This window comes from Microtus ochrogaster (assembly GCF_000317375.1).
Source record: "Microtus ochrogaster isolate Prairie Vole_2 chromosome 14 unlocalized genomic scaffold, MicOch1.0 chr14_random_1, whole genome shotgun sequence".
NCBI classification, from domain to species: domain Eukaryota; kingdom Metazoa; phylum Chordata; class Mammalia; order Rodentia; family Cricetidae; genus Microtus; species Microtus ochrogaster.
In genome coordinates this window covers 29,381,319-29,398,269 of record NW_004949096.1, presented here as the reverse complement: position 1 = coordinate 29,398,269, position 16,951 = coordinate 29,381,319, and the positions used below count along the sequence as shown (strand labels likewise).

Genomic DNA, 16,951 nt, shown 5'->3' with positions numbered 1-16,951 from the left:
TTTTTTTTTTTTTTCACTGAACCTCATAGAAGAGGGGTTTGTCCTTAAACTCACATTATAACATGCACTGATTCAGCCAAAGCCTCACGGAGGGACTCTAGAGCTTCCAAGCTTGCTGTCTGTGCAGCTCTGCCGCTGTTGTGCTCTCCGTCGCCGTGCTCACTCAGAATGCTCTCCAGGCATGATCTCGGGTGGTAGAGCTTCCTTCACTGACTCATCTTTTCTCCCACTGCCTGTTGTGCTGCCTATTGTCTTATCTGAAACCCTCCATTTTATATATTCTGTATGCTTTTATAGTTGGTTAGTAAGGTAAATCTGGTTCCTTCTAGTTTGTTGTGGCCAGGATTAGAAGTGGTAAGGTGGGTGTATTTAAATTTCAAACAAAGAGGAGTCATAGTTCCCACTCACACTAGAAATAAATAAATTATGTATATGCCCAAATATAGCTTTAAGTATGTTTCTTCATCTTTAAGTGCATCATAGACTTTTCCTAATGAATCATTTAACATTATATTCATTGACATTAAAATTAGTTAAAAATAAGTTTTTGATATTTTTCTGCTAAAGAGTAAAGTCTTATATAAATTACATAAGACTCTTATAAAATCATCCTGTATAATTAGTGAATTATCTTGCTTTATTCTAGTGTATAGAAATTTATCACTTCAGTCTGTATAAATAATAATAGTCTCCTAACCAAGTTCTTGCTCTGACGTCATTCACAGATGGATGGATACTCCCTAGCCTTCTCAAAACAGAGTGAAATCTATGTAATTAGCCCATTTTCTTTTGATGGGAGAGGAAACTTTTTGTGATAGGATCTCACTCTATATAGTCCAGACTTCCCTGGAACTCATGATAATCCTCTTGCCTTATGACTTAGACTCTGGAGTGTGGTTTACAGACATAAACCATCATTCTCAGTTTTAGTTTTATTGTTTAAGCCTCTAAAATGATACTTTTGTTAAAATGGCATTTTTGTGTATAGTTGATTTACCCCACACATATACTTGCTTACTCCCCATCTCCCTGTCTCCGTTTCCATTTCTACAGCCTTCCTTCATTCTTCCTTTTGCCTTCCTATCACCTGTCCTATTGCCTTTCCTACTCACTGCCTTAAAGCTTCCATTTTTTTGTCTTCATGGGCTCTTCTGGTTTACTGGTCTGTACACACGCTCAGTCCTACGTGAACATGCATGTAAACATTAAAAGCCAGGATCCACATGTAAGAGAGAATATAATATTTTCCAGGTCCATCTGTTGTCCTACAAATTTAATAATTTATTTTCTTTATGAATGAATGGAATTCCATTGTGTCTATGTACCATGTTTTATTACTCATTCATCTCTTGATGTGTATCTAGGCTGACTCCATTTCCTTGCTGTTGTAAATAGAGCAGCAGTAAACATGGATGTGCAAGTAGAGTATATGCCCTGAAGTAGTTTAGCTGGCTGGTGTGTGAATTCTATTTTCAGATTTCTGTAAAACCTCCACACTGGTTTCAATAGTTTATATTTACACACTGGCAGCAGGGAATGAAGGTCCCCTGTTCTCACAAACTCTCTGACATCTCTTGTCATTTGTTTGCTTGGTAGTTTTCTGACCGGGGTGAGATAGAATCTCAGAGGAGTTTAATTTGCCTTTCCTAATGTCTAACACATTAGCCATATGTGTGTCTTTCTGTGAGATCTATTTATTTATTTATATTGGTTTTTCAAGACAGTGCTTCTCTATGTAGCTTTGGAGCCTGTCTTGAAACTCACTGTAGATCAGGCTTGCCTCTGCCTCCTAAGTGCTGGGATAAAAGGCACGTGCCACTATACCTGGCTATTGTTAGTTTTTAGAAAAGGTAGGTGTGTGTGTGTGTGTGTGTGTGTGTGTGTGTGTGTGAGAGAGAGAGAGAGAGAGAGAGAGAGAGAGAGAGAGAGAGAGAGAGAGAGACCACACTTACATGGGTACCTACTGGAGGCCAGAAGAAGGTGTTGAATCCCTTGGAGCTGTGGGTTGCTGGATGTTGGTGTTGGTTCTCTAGAAAAGCAGCAAACACTTTTAATTGCTGAACATTTTTTAAATTTAATTTTTGCAGTTCTTTACATAGTCTAGCTAGTGATTCCTTGTCTAAAATAGAACTGAACTGGCAAGGATTTCCTTCTATTCCATAGACTTTTCATCCTGTTGATGATTTCTTTGGCTGGGTAGAAGCTTTTTTGATTTTATGTAATACTTTTTGTCAATTCTTGTGGCTATTTGTTGTGCCATTGGACTTTTGTTCAGAAAGTTCTTGCTTATATCTATATCCTGAATTCTCCTAGGAGTTTGAGTGCTTCAGGTTTTAAATTAAGGTCTTTGATCCACTTTTAATTAACTTTTGTGCAGAGAGAGAGAGGATACTGGTCTCATTCCATTCTTCTGCAGGGGTTATCCAGTTTTTCCAGCATCATTTATTGAACAAGCTGTCTTTTTTCCAATGTATAATTTTTATACCTTTGTCAAAAATTAGGTGGACATAGTTGTGTGGCTGTATTTCTGGAGTCTCTGTTCCATTGTCTACATGTCTTTGTGGTACATAATATCTTTGTGATTATGGCTCTTCAGCATAGTTTCAGATCAAGAAGTGTGAACTCATTTGGGTGGTAGTGGCACACACCTTTAATCCCAGTACTTGGGAGGCAAAGGAAGGTGGTTATCTGTTGGCAGAGGCCGCTTGTTCATTTTCAGCTGCCCAGAACTGAAATAATCACACAGAAACTATATTATTTGCAGTACTGTTTGGCTAATGTCTTAAGCGTATTTCTGGCTTACTCTTATATCTTAAATTAACCGATTTTTATTATTTTATATTTTACCATGAGGTTTATGGCCTACAGGCAAGGTTCCACCTGGCAACTCACGTCTTTCCCCTCTGGTGGCTACATGGTGTCTCTTGACTTTGCCTTCTTTCTCCCAGCATTCTGCTTAGTTTCCCCACCTAGCTCTACTCTGTCCTATCACAGGCCAAGGCAGTTTCTTTATTCATTAACCAATAAAAGCAACACGTGTACAGAGAACTTCCCATTTCCCCTTTTCTGTTTAAAAAAAAGAAAAACTTTAACTTTAACACAGTAAAATTACATATAAAAAAAGGTATCAAGCAAGAATTACAGTTACAATATTTATATCTACTTTATCTTTTATCATAACTAAGGAAAACTATAATTATAACTATCTATTTTTCAATTTCATCAAAGACTCCAGAAGGATATAATATTACCTAAGTTAACAGGAAGTGTGTAACAGATTAGGTTTATTTCTTCTTGAACCTTATATTAAAGGATTCATGTGAATTTTTTGCCTTGTTTTCAAACATTTATGAGACTTACTCATATTATTCAGTATAGTAGTGTTGTTTTTAATTTATATTTTAGCTTAGTCTTTGTGGCAAATAAAATATTGCCCCTCCCCAAGATAATTCACATTCTGATCCATGAATCCTATAAATAAGTTACCTTAGGTCACAGAAGGTATTTTGTACCTGTGATTAAATTGAAACCTTTAAAGCCTTTGACAGGGAGGATTGGCCTTGACAGTCTTCATGAGTCCAGTGTAATCAAGGGATGCATATAATTGGAAAGGATGTATATTTTGTCAGAGAGAAACAGTAGAGAAGGAGGGACGGACTGGAGAGGGAGAGAGAGAGAGAGTTTGAGAATATAAGAGATTGAGTTGTCAGGGTGCTGCCTCATCACTGGCTTTGAAGATGGAATTGTCATCATAAGCCAAAGAGTTCAAGCACCATCTCAAAGATGGAAAGGGAAAAGTTTCCCCATAGAGCTTCCAGAGGGACCATAGCCTTGCTTTCACAGTGGAATTCTGGATTTCCGACATTCAGAACTGTAAGATTACAAATTTGGGTCATTTTTGGAGCTTCATTAGGGCACCAATAGGAAACTAGTAAGACTGTTTACCATATGGATATGCTAGAATTCATCCATTCTCCCTGTGCTGGGCATGACTGTGTGCAATCCCGTATCTATCCTAGTGACCACGAGTTTTTCTGGGGCATATACATAAGCAAGGCATTAGGATGTCACAGAGGAGGACATCTGCTGTAATGCTAGTGTTACATTCAGCAGTGTACAAGAGCCCACACTTTACTGTTGTGGTGCATACCTATCATTCCAACACTTAGGAGACTGAGGAAGGAGGGTCACTGAGTTCAAGGCCAGCCTGAGCTATAGTGAGATGACTTCAGTAGGGGGACTCTTTGGAGGGAGGTATATGAGAAAAATATGATTGAAAATATCATAATGAAACTGGTTGCTTTGTTTAATTAAAATATGCTAATATAAGAAAACATTTTCCAAAAAATATCTTCGGTGCCAGCTGAAATAATGCTTTTGTCCTTTATTTTATGAGGAGTACTCAAGATTTCCTTCAGGTGAAAACACACTTGGAAAGTAATTTATACTTTTTCTGTAGTAGATGGCATTGGTTTGTTTCTGTTCTCTCTTGTTTTTCTTTTGTTGTTTGGCTTTTTGACAGGGTCTCAATGTGTAGTATTTGCTGGCTGTAACTCACAGAGATCCACCTGCTTTTGCCTCTTTAGTGATGGGATTAAATGTATGTGCCATCACACCTGACTTTATTTTCTTTTATCAACTAAATTTTCTACAAATTTTTATAGCAGAAACATAACATTGTAATTGCTATAATTCAGGTTGTAAGCATATTATAAAAAATAATTTTCTTCTGATAAAAACGTTTCATGGTGAATCGGTAAGTACTAGTTATATAATAGGTTTCAGTTTTTGGACCACCATGCAAACCCAATTGGTTCCTTTTATTAGTGATCATGCAATACAGAGACTATTTTGTCAATACTGTTTGTGAATGGGACTGTGACTCTTCCTGTAAGTTAAGAAACTTGCAGAATGACATATTACATGTCACTGCAACATTATTAGGAAGAATGTGTTGGATTTTGCGAGAGGTAAACATTTTACACATGTTATTTATTAACACTTAAATCCGTAGATACCATTATTAATGTGAAATTTGTAGAATACAATGTAATGGTACAATGGTCTAAGCAGTAATGCGAAAACAACCTACTACTTTTTTCAGTAGATGAAGAAAATGAGGCACTGAGAAATGACGGATCCAACAATCTAGGTAGTTTGGCCTTAGCCAGCCTCTATTTTATGGAGCATGCCCGGAGTTAGGAGACAGTAGATTCACTGCACTGATAAGTTTTTGTCTTAGATGAAACTGTATTAGTCATTCTTTTGTTCTGTGACCACCTGATGAGAAGCAATTTGAGGAAGGGGTTTATTTTGGTTTATGATTTGAAGGGATACAGTCCACCAGGGTGGGGAAAGCCTGGAGGGGTGGCTTTGTGGGACTGGATCATGGGACAGCTGCTTTCCTTCATCTCAGCATCGTAAAAAATAAGAAGCTTCCCTGTTGTAATAGGGAGCTGCGGCGCTGCATCCCCAGCACCCCAGCCACCTGGCTAGCTTATGCTCCGAAATAATTACACGGACACTGTATTCTTTTAATCACTGCTTGGCCCATTTCTATCTAGCCTCTTCTAGGCTAACTCTCTAGCCCATCTCTAATAATCTGCTGTAGCCCACAAGATGGCTTACCAGGGAGATTCTAGCCTATGTCCATCCTGGGTCAGAGCTTCATCACATGTGTCTCTCTGCCCAGGAGGGGGGAGCATGGCGTCTCTGAGCTCACTTCCTCTTCCTCCCAGCATTCTGTTCTGTTTACTCCTCCCACCTATGTTTTAACCTATGAGGGCCAGCCAAGCAGTTTCTTTATTACTTAACCAGTGAAATCAACAGATTGATATACGACACTCCCACATCACTTCCCCAGGCCATAAACATCAAGGACCATGCCCAAAGAGAGCCTTGAACTGAGCCCCATTCTCATTGGGTTCTACAACCTCTCAAAATATCACCGTCTGGGTACCAAGAGACATGAATCTGTGATGACATTTCACATTCAAACCACGACACTCTTCATCATTTTATTTGGTTTAGTTTGTGTTTTTGTGGTGCTGTGGATCAATCTGAGGGCTTTATATATTCTGGGAAAATGAGCTGTATCACTGAACTGTATCCCTAACCTTGATTTATACTTTGTTTCTTCTCTTTCCTCCTCCTCCTTTCTTTTGATTGTATATGTGTAGTATGTATGTGTCTGTTTGGGTGTGTGCATGTATTCATGCATGTATACATACGTGTATATGTATGTGGGTATGGAAGCCATCATTGAGTGTCATCTTATATTGTTTCCTACCTTAATATTTTTGGGTTTGTATGGGTTTTTGTTTTGTTTCTGAGACAGGGTTTCTTTGTGTAGCTTTGGAGCCTTTCGTAGAACTTGCTCTGTAGATCAGGCTTGCCTCAAACTCACAGAAATTCTCCTGCCCCTGCTTCCCGAGTGCTGGGATTAAAGGTGTACGCCACCACTGCTTGGCCCAACCTTAGTATTTTAAAATAACGTTCTTATTAAGTTTTGAGAATTTAATATATTTTGATCATATTAATCATATCACCCAATTTCTCCCATCTACCTACCCACCCAACTTCAATGTTCTCTCTTTCTCTCCCTCCCTTCCTTTCTCTCCCTGCTCCCGTTTTCTCTCTCTCAAATCTGTAGAGTTCAGTTTGTGTTGGCTGACTGCTCTTGGTGTTGGGGCCTGCTCTGGAGGTGGTTGATTTATTAGGGGTCCTACCATTAAAGAAAACTGACTGACTCTCCCTCTCCCAGAAGCCATCAGATTTCAACAGCCTCTAAGCTTGGGTGGGACTTCCTGTACCCCTCCAGGCTGAATTTTGTCTGGTGTTAGCTTACACAGGTCTTGCACATGCTGTCAAAATCTCTGAGTTCATATGTGCAACTGTCCTATTTGTCTAGAAAAAGTTTCCTTGAAGATACCACCGCCTCTGGCTCCTACAGTTTCTGCCCCCCTTCCATGAAGATCCTTAGATCTTGAGGGGAGAGGTATAATATGAACATACCGTTTAGCACCGAAGACTCAAATCTCTTACTCTGTATGTTCACCAGCTTCCACTTTGTTCTGAGACGCTCATTGGTGGACCAGGTTGACTGGCCAGTGAGCTCCAGGTATTATCTGTATATCCCTCCCAACACTGGGATTAACAGGTGATTGTTTACATTCTTAGTTTTTTTTTTCTGAATGTTTCCCCTTTGCACCTCTTTGTTTTACTTGTTCTTAGGTAACATAGGTGAACCTGTGTGACTAGAATCACATGCAGGTCTTACTTTGAGCTCCAAGTGCCTATGATTTCACTGCAGGTTCATGATTTGGTTATTGAGAAGATGAGAGGTCTGTGATGTGACCTTCATCTGAAAGAACTTTGCAGTCTAGGATGGATACTGTCGGTATTTACTTATTAATTTGCTATTGCCCTTAATCATTTGCTATCTAGCAGACGTTTCAAAAGATTTTTAAACCAGTTTCCTTTACAAATTGATCTTCATTTAGCATGTTCTGTCCATATTTTGATCCTCTTTGGGTCTGTTTTGTCAACATGTCCAGATTTAGCGTTACTGTCAGAATCTATTACCATGAGATTTGCTCGCTATTTTAGGTCATTAAGACTACTGCCAGAGCTGGAGGTAGTGGTGCACGCCTTTGACCCCAGCACTCAGGAGGCAGACTGGTGGGTCTCTGTAAGTACCTGGACGACCTGGGTTGTTCCAGGACTATGTAGAGAGACCTTGTCTCAAAAAAAAAAAAAAAAAAAAAACAAACCAAACAAGGGCTGGAGAGATGACTCACAGGTTAAAAGAACTGACTGCCGTTCTGAAGGTCCTGGGTTCAATTCCCAGCAGCCACATGGTGGCTCACACCCATCTATAATTAGATCTGGTGCCCAGAACACTATATACATAATAAATAAATTAAAAAAAAAACAAAACCAAACAAGAGACTTTTCCAGAAAGAAATTTATTCAATAATTCTCTTGAAAATAGTGCTATTGCACTGACTTGTCTTCATGGTGTTAGTCTTACATAGTTATTGACCATTGGTTTTATAGCCATGCTATATAGTTTTTCAGCTATTTGTGATGTAGAATTGAAAAGGAACCTGTAATCATGCATTCTGAGAAATATATAATTGAAGTTTGGCAGATTGTCACCGATTGCTGGAGATAGTCTGACTTTGTATTCCAAGTTGGCCTTCAAGGTCCTCCTGTCTCAGCTATCGGATGTGTGTTCTAGTGCTCATTTCAGGATTTGGTGTTTTAAAACATTTATCTCAGCCAGGCAGTGATGACACACACCTTTAATCCCAGCACTCAGGAGGCAGAGACTGGTGGGTCTCTGTGAGTTCAAGGCCAGCCTGGTCTACAAGAGCTAGTTCTAGAACATGCTTCAAAGCTACAGAGAAAACCTGTCTTAAAAAAATCAAAAACAGCCTGGCGGTGGTGGCGCACGCCTTTAATCCCAGCACTCGGGAGGCAGAGACAGGCGGATCTTTGTGAGTTCGAGACCAGCCTGGTCTACAAGAGCTAGTTCCAGGACAGGCTCCAAAACCACAGAGAAACCCTGTCTCGAAAAAACAAACAAAAAAAAAATCAAAAACAAACAAAAACACCAACCCATTTATCTCGAAAAACCAAAACCAAACAAAACATTTATCTCACAGTGTCTGTGGGTCACCATTTTGAGTATAATCCAAGTGGCAACACATTCAGAATGTGTTATGTGAGGTAGTCAGGGTGGGCTGCAACCATCATGGGATAAGGCAGGGGAAGGATCCAAATTCGTTCTGATGGCTGATAGAAGGTTCTGTTTCTTGTGAGTTGTTAAACTCACGACAGTTCCTTGCTAGTAGTGATACCTGCTTTTTACAGAAGCTGCTTTCATTCTCTGCCAGGTGGTCCTTCCCATGGAGTGATAGGCGGATGCAGCATGGTGGCAAGCAAACAGGGAGAGACAGCGAGGAATTCTCTTTCCTCACTTTGGCTACATTCTTTTAATTAGAGGCTAGAAACTAGATCCAGCCAAGCCCTCAAGGGAGGGAAGTGATCAAAGGCAGGAGGTAGAGATAATTGGGAGCTATTTTAGAAATCTCTTCATGGCCACATCGTGGTGGCACACACCTTTAATCCCAGCACGTGGAGGTGAGACAGGCATATCTCTGTGCGTTTGAGGACAGCCTGATCTACAGAGTGAGTTCCAGGACAGGAGGGACTAGCCGGTGAAACCCTGTCTCGAAAAAACAAATAAACAAACAAACAAACAAAAAAAAACAAAAAAAAAAAAGCCAAGCAAAAAAGCTGCTTCATTTGGTTTAGTTATCATTTAAGGATTCCAGGTTTTCTGCTTTTTTGTAAGTGGGTATTCTTAGAATAATTTAAATAATTAGTAATTTCCAAGTTCTGAAGAACTTTGCTGGCAATACCATTTTATTCCATGAGATAATAGAAATTGTTCTCTATCGTATTATCTAATAATCTCATTTAAAATGTAAATTTGTGGACTTTTTTTTTTATATAGAGGTTGTTCTCGAACTCATTATATAGGTGTAGGCCTCTGCCTTCCAAGTTCAGGGATTATGGGTGTGTACCACCATTCTCTAGTTAAACTTTACTTTTTGTTATAGTAAAGTATACATATTTGCCTTAAGCATTTTGAAGTAAACAATTCAATGTTAAGTATATTTGTTAATTAACTTTTTACCTCAAACTGGATCTTTTTCCCTCTCTCAGAATTGTAAAACCAGTAAGATCAAGTGCCTCTTGAAAGAGACTCACTCTTGGCTAAGAAGAGAAGTAGGAAATAGGTTGGTATTGCTTATACTTAGGAATCCTGAGAGGGGATTGCTAGAAATAGATGCTACGTTTTTTTCAGTTACATTGATTTATTAGTGGGATGTGCGCATGTGCTGCTGCCCGTGTGTGGTAGTCAGAGGACAACTGGCAGGAGTCGGTTTTCTCCTTCTACCACGTCAGTCCCGGCAATCCAGCTCAAGTCATTGGGCCTGGCTGTAACTACAAAGTCATCTTGTTGGCCCAAAGATCAAGTTGATTATTGTTTTTGACCAGATGTCTTTTGGAAAATCTGTAAGGTCTTCATTACCTCCAAGTTCTTTTTACTTTCTTTTTCTTGTTTGTTTGTTGTTGAAGACAGGTTTTCTCTGTAGCTTTGAGCCTGTCCTGCAACTTGCTCTGTAAACCAGGCTGGCCTTGAACTCACAGAGATCCGCCAGCCTCTGCCTCCCAAGTACTGGGATTAAAGTTGTGTGCCCCTACTGCCCAGCTTTACTTTTCTTTTGGAGGCCAGAAGAGGGCATCAGATTCCCTGGAGCTGGAATTACAGATGATTATTAGCTGCCATTTCGGTGCTAGGAAATGAAAACACACGCAAACACAAAAACCAAACAAATAAATAAAAATCAAACCACATATGAGAGAAACTGTCTTTCAGAGTCTGGACAGATCCTCATGTAGCCATTAGCCTTGCACTTGCTATGTAGCCGAGGCTTGTCTTTGGTGTTGTCTGGGCAGAGTTGAGTGACTGACAGTATATGTCTGCTTTCTGGCCCTTTACTGAAAGTCTGCCTACAGTTATGAAGAATCATTTCATTGCTTTTGGACTTAACTTCCATTTTCTTTTTCTCTTTTAAATAAAAGCAATTAGTTTAATATACTCAACATTTGCCTCTCTTTTAAACAGAAGGCAGCACACTATAAACTTGTTTCTTTATCTAATCTTTCTGTTAACAGTATTTGAATTAGGAATACATTTCAACTGGTAAAGTACTGCCTCTTAAACACAGGTCCTTTGTTTGATAACCAGACCTCACATAAAAATGCTGGGCGTATGGTTCTTTCCTCGTGTCCCCACCACTGGGGAGTCAGAAACAAGAATGGGGCTTGCTGGCAAGCTAGTCTAGCCTGATCAGTGAGTTCCAGGCCAGTGGAAGACTGTCTCAAAGGTAATGTTCCTGAGTGTCTTAGTTAGGGTTACTGTTGCTGTGCTGAAACACCATGCACAGCCATGTGGGGAGGACAGGGCTTATTTAGTTTATGCTTCCACATCACTGTTCATGACCAGAGGAAGTCAGGCAGCAACTCAAGCAGGGCAGGAATCTACAGCTAGGGGTTGATACAGAGGACATGGAGGAGTGTTGCTTACCTCTTGCTCCTCATTGCTTGCTCAGCCTGCTTTCTTAGCCAGGACCACCAGCCAAGGGATAGCACCACCCACAACGGTCTGGGCCCTCCCCTATCAATCACTGAATAAGAAAATGCCTATAAGCTTGCCTACAACTAACTGGGTCTTATGGAGGCATTTTCTCAACTGAGAGGCTTCTTCCTTTTTGATGACTCTATCTTGTGTCAGGTTGACAAAAAACTAGCCAGCACACTGAGGATGACATCCAAGGTTGTTTTCTGGCCTCCATGCCTGCAACACATTAAAAAGTCACTCTAATATTTTTCTCTCTTATTCATGGAGTAAGTATGCTCTTTATTTTCTACAGGTATACTATTCTTTTACTGTTTTTCTTTTAAGAAACAGTATCATGATAGCATTTTGTCACAGCCTTTTTGCCTACATAATGAATCTCTATGCATTTGAAGTGCATCTTCAAGATTAGATCTCAGTTGAGATTTCTTAGCAGGTAAAGGTGCTAACTGCCAGTCCTGACAACTTGAGTTCAGTCACCAGAACCCACATGGTAAAAGAACAGAAGTCTATTGCAAGTTATCAACTTCACTTGAACATGTATACACACACACACACACACACACACACACACACACACACCACACACACACGAGTGTAAAATAAATGAATGTAATAAAATATTAAATGTTAATTAGTTCTGATGATATTAAATTGTATTCTAAATCTGTTAAACTGCAAGCTATTGCCAAGTCTGGTAGCATATGCCTGTGATACAGTTGAGGCTGAGCAGGAGAACCACAAGTTCCAAGCCATCTTGGCTTACAGAGTGAGTTCAAGACAGGTCTGAACAATTTGAGACCCTGTCTCAAAAAAGTAAAAAGAAGGCTAAGGATATAGCTTAGTGGTAAGGCCTTGTTTAACATGCACAGGGCCCTAGGTTTGAAACTGTAAAGTGTTGTAAATGGCTACCTTGTCTTTTTCTCTGGCAGTGTGTGTACTCAGGGTACTGGTCTGTCTGGGTCAGCGAGCACTGACCATCATGCTCCTTCAGTTATGTAACTATGTGCACTGTGTCTTTGTGATGGCTGGTCCACTATACTGGAAAGATCATGTATGTTAAACAGTTTTTTTTTTTTTTCGAGTCAGGGTTTCTCTGTGCTTTCGGAGCCTGTCCTGGAACTAGCTCTTGTAGACCAGGCTGGTCTCGAACTCACAGAGATCCGCCTGCCTCTGCCTCCCGAGTGCTGGGATTAAAGGCGTGCGCCACCACCGCCCGGTGTTTTTTTTTTTTTCAAATATTTATTTATTTATTATGTATACAATATTCTGTCTGTGTGTATGTCTGCAGGCCAGAAGAGGGCACCAGACCTCATTTCAGATGGTTGTGAGCCACCATGTGGTTGCCGGGAATTGAACTCAGGACCTTTGGAAGAGCATGCAATGCTCTTAACCACTGAGCCATCTCTCCAGCAGAATGTAGATATAGGGATCCCCTACCCTTCTGAGGAAGCAACATAATTAGTGTATAGGATCAATAGACTTCTTGAGATGAGAATGTTATTTGTGTGTTAATTAGCTCTGCTGCTACTTTTTTTTCTTTTGTTTTAGGTTAAATGGAAACCACCCTTGGGAGCTAGATGCCTGTGTAGCTGTTATACCACATCAGTGTTTTGCAATGAGTGGGGGAGGAGAGCAGCCAGACATCCTCAGTGTTGGAATCTTGGTCAAAGAACGATGGAAAGTGGTGAGTATAGAATGGAGACAGGAAAGTGGGGGGTGGAGGGGGCAATCATATGGGGTGGTATGTTTTGTTATGCTGATAGAAGTAACATTTCTAAAGGACTAATACCTATGTTTTTTATTCATCTAAAACAGGTATTTTAATTTTTATTCATTTTTTTGTTTTCTTGAAACAGGGTTTCTCTTGTGTGTAACAGCCCTGGCTGCCCTGGAACTTACTTTGTAGACCAGGTTTGCCTCAAATTCAGAGACCCGCCTGCCTCTGCCTCCTGAGTGCTGGGATTAAAGGTGTGAGCCACCACTGCCCAGCTTGATTTTTATTCATATGAGTAAGTTTTGGTTATGCTCTAATTCTTAAGTTTGCTTCATAAGTTCTAAATTTTTTTTAACTTTCTGTAGCTAATATTATAAATAAAAGTGCTTGAGGAAAGAACAAATTAAAAAGAATTTGAAAGTGCAGTAAACTGCACTTTTTCTTCTACAACACTATTAAGAAAACTTCTAGTTTGGTTGTGGTAGCACATACCTTTAATCTCAGACAGATGGATCTCTGTGGGTTCTAGGCCAGCATGGTCTGCAGAGTGAGTTCCAGGCCAACCAGAACTACACTGAGAAACCCTGTCTTTAAAAAGAAAGAAAACAAGGAGGGAAGGAGGAAGAAAAGAAGAAAAGAGAAAACTTCTAAGTGCACACAAAAACGGACATATGATAAATTGCTGCGTGCTTAGCCTACACTTAGTTTCTGGTTAGGATATATAATCTTGTTTCTTCTCCTAGAGTATTTTGAATAGTTCTTACATCAGTGTGTATCTATAAAGAAAGATAAGGACTTATTTTTCAAAATTATTCACTTATAAAAGTTTTAACTTTTTTTTATGATAGTAGCAGGATCAAATTCAAGGTGATTGATTCTGTTACATAGACTTAGAGACCAGGGTGGTTAGACACCTTTTGGAAAGGAAAAGGGTAGAGGAAAGGTTGGTGAGGGAGAAAAGAGACAGAGAAAGAGAGAGTGAAGAAAAAGAGAAGGAAAAGTGTGAATTTAGTCCAAAGTAGTATCTTATGCCTGTAGTCCCAGTACTGAGGAGACTGAATTTGAAGCTGTCCTGAACTGCTGGTAGGTCCAAGGTCAGCCTGGGTCACAGTGTGAAACCGTCTCACAGAAGGGAACAGGTGCTGGAGGGATGACTCAGTGGGCAACAGCTCTTGCTGCTCTTGCAGAGGACCCAGGTTCAGTTCCCAGCACCCACATAGTGACTAACAAGTGTCTGTAACTCCAGTTCCAGAGGATCTGATGCCATCTGCAACCTTCTGATGCTCACATGGTACATATACATTTATGCAGACAAAACACCATACACATAAAATATAAGCATCTAAACGTAAATGAAGCAAAATGAGTCAGTCAATAAAAGCACTTGCCTCCAAGCTTGACGACCTGAGCTTGACAACCAGGATTCCCACATGGTGGAAGGAGAGAGAGAATTGACTCCTGTAAGTTGTTTTTTGACTAACACATGTGCACCTTGGCCTGCACTTAGCCAGTGCATGCCTGTGTGGACACACACAGACATACTAACAAAAAATTGTGATATGTTTTAGTCCATTGTAGTTATTATCCTTAGAGATTTTTAGATTGTCTTCATCTGATTAAGGGGATACCCATTAAGAAGCCTCCAGAGTTCTGTCTTAGTTGCTTTTCTATTGGTATGATAAATAAATCACCATGACCAAAGCAACTTATAAAAGAAATCATTTAATTGGGCTTACTGTTTCGGAAGGTTAGCGATCATGATGACACAACAGAATGTGGTGTCAAGGACAGCTGAGATCCCATATCTTGGTGTGATACACAGGCAGGCAGTGAGAAGCACACTGAGAGTGTATTGAGCCTTTTGAAACCTTAAAATATCCCACCTCCTTCAACAAGGCCAAACCTCTAAATCCTTCTCAAACAGTTCCACCAACTAGAGAGAGACCAGATATTCAAACGTGTGAACCTATGGGGAGTATTCTCATTCAGACTATCACATTTGAATTTGAACTAAATGCTTTTAGTTCAAATTCAAAAGTCCCCATACTCTCTTATAGTCTCAATACCATTTTAAAGTCTGAAGTCCAAATCTCTTCTGAGACTCAAGGCAATCTCTTAACATCTTATAAAATCAAAAAGCAAATTACATACTTAGAAAATGCAGTGGCACAGAATATACATTACCATTCCAAAAACCAAGCACTCAAGATTAATAAGCAGGAGACAAAGAGTGCACACTGGGAATGAGGGGATCTTTTTGAAGCCTGTGCCTGTGGCACCCCTCCTCCAACAAGGCCTTATCTCCTAATCTTTCCCAGACAGTCCCACCAACTAGAAATCAAGCATTTAAATATATGAACCTTTGGGGGCCATTCTTATTCAAACCACCATAGGTTCTAATAGGCCTTTAGTTTATTTTATGTCAATGTTTGGTGTTTTGAAATAAGATCTTACTGTGTAGCCCAGCTGGCTTTCATCTGAGTCTTGCTGTCTCAGCGGCAGCCTTCCAAATACTGGAGTTCTAGGTATGCGCCAGCTCCTAGCAGTCCTCCAGTGCTGGGGGGGCCCTAGGCCTCCCACTGGCTAGGCAAGCCCTCCTTCACTGAGATACATACCCTGCCTCTCCTCAACAGTCTTTTAATGACTTTCTTGTCCTAGAACTGGAATATATCCTCTGACAACTTAATTAAGGACTTTTTTTAAAAAATAATTATCTTTAATGTTAATCAGTGTTTTTGTCAACTAAAGTTTTCTTAGACTAACAGGTTTAATTGTTTTAGCATTTCTCTAAATCTACTAATAGGATAGAGACTCTTTAAGGAAAAAAAAAAGTTTTTCAGTGGCTTTAAATGTTTTTATTACAATCAAGCATGGTGGCGCACACCTTTAATTCCACACTCAGGAGACAGAGGTATAACATTGGGGCTTGCTTTGGGCGCCATTTTGTAACATGAGGGCCGGGCTTGCCTGGGTTTTTGTCTGCCCAGAGAAAATCACACAGAGTCTACATTAGATTATAAACTCATTGGCCCATTAGCTCAGGCTACTTATTAGCTCTTGTAGATTATATTAACCCATTATTCTTATCTATGTTAGCCACATGGTTTGGTACCTTTCTCAGCGGGACAGGTCCCATCTTGCTTCTTCAGTGGTCTGGGCTAGACTGCGAGGACAAGCTTCCTTCTTCCCAGAATTCTCCTGTTCTCATCGCCTGCCTCTACTTCCTTCTGGTTGACCTACCTATACTTCCTGTCTGGCCAATCAGCATTTATTTAAAACATGATTGACAGAATACAGACAATTCTCCCGCACCACTGCAGACAATCTCTGTGAGTTTGAGGCCAGCCTAGTTTTACAGAATGAGTTCCAGAACAGCCAGGACTGTTACACAGAGACACAGAGAAACTCTGTCTCAAAAAAAAAAAAAAAGTACTACGATAAGTGTTGATTATTCTTCAATAAAATAAGGTTACAGCATGGTGAGGTGACACAGGCAAGTAGTATCAGCACTCAGGAGCCTGGGGAAGGAGTATTGTGAGTTCAAGACCAGCCTCAGCTAGATGTAGTGGTGCACGCCTTTAATACCAGCATTTGGGAGGCAGAGGCAGGAGGATCTCAGTGTGTTAGAGGCCAGCCTGGTTTATATAGGGAGCTCTGGGACAGCCAGGGCTATGTAGAGAGACTCTGTCTCAGAGAACAAACAATAAGACCAGCCTGAACTACATAGTGAGATCCTTTCTTTAAAAACCAAACACATGATTACAAATGTAGTTCAGGGCCTGGAGGGAAGGCTAGGCTCACAGCCGAAAATAGGAGTTCAGTTCCCAGCGTCCACGGCTTTCCCTCCAGGTACTTAAAAAGAAAAAGAAAAAGATGTAGCTCAGATGCCTGACAGATAGTTCAGTGGTTAAGGGTATGTGCTGTCAAGCCTGAAATCCTGAGTTCTATTCCTGATGCCCAGACAGTGAAGGAGAGAAAAGAGACAGAACAGAACAGAGATAACTTCTCCAGGTTGTCCT

The 16,951-nt window shown here is 40.3% G+C and overlaps 1 protein-coding gene across 1 annotated transcript in view; it reads left to right on the top strand.

The window, feature by feature from the left end:
- The window catches only part of Ttbk2 (tau tubulin kinase 2), a 127,870-nt gene that overhangs the window by 17,572 nt on the left and 93,347 nt on the right, over nucleotides 1-16,951 (top strand). The window contains exon 2 of the mRNA XM_005364320.3: nucleotides 12,767-12,902. Coding sequence (XP_005364377.1) covers nucleotides 12,834-12,902 — 69 coding nt within the window. The 5' untranslated portion in view covers nucleotides 12,767-12,833. The remainder of the gene's footprint in view (nucleotides 1-12,766; nucleotides 12,903-16,951) is intronic.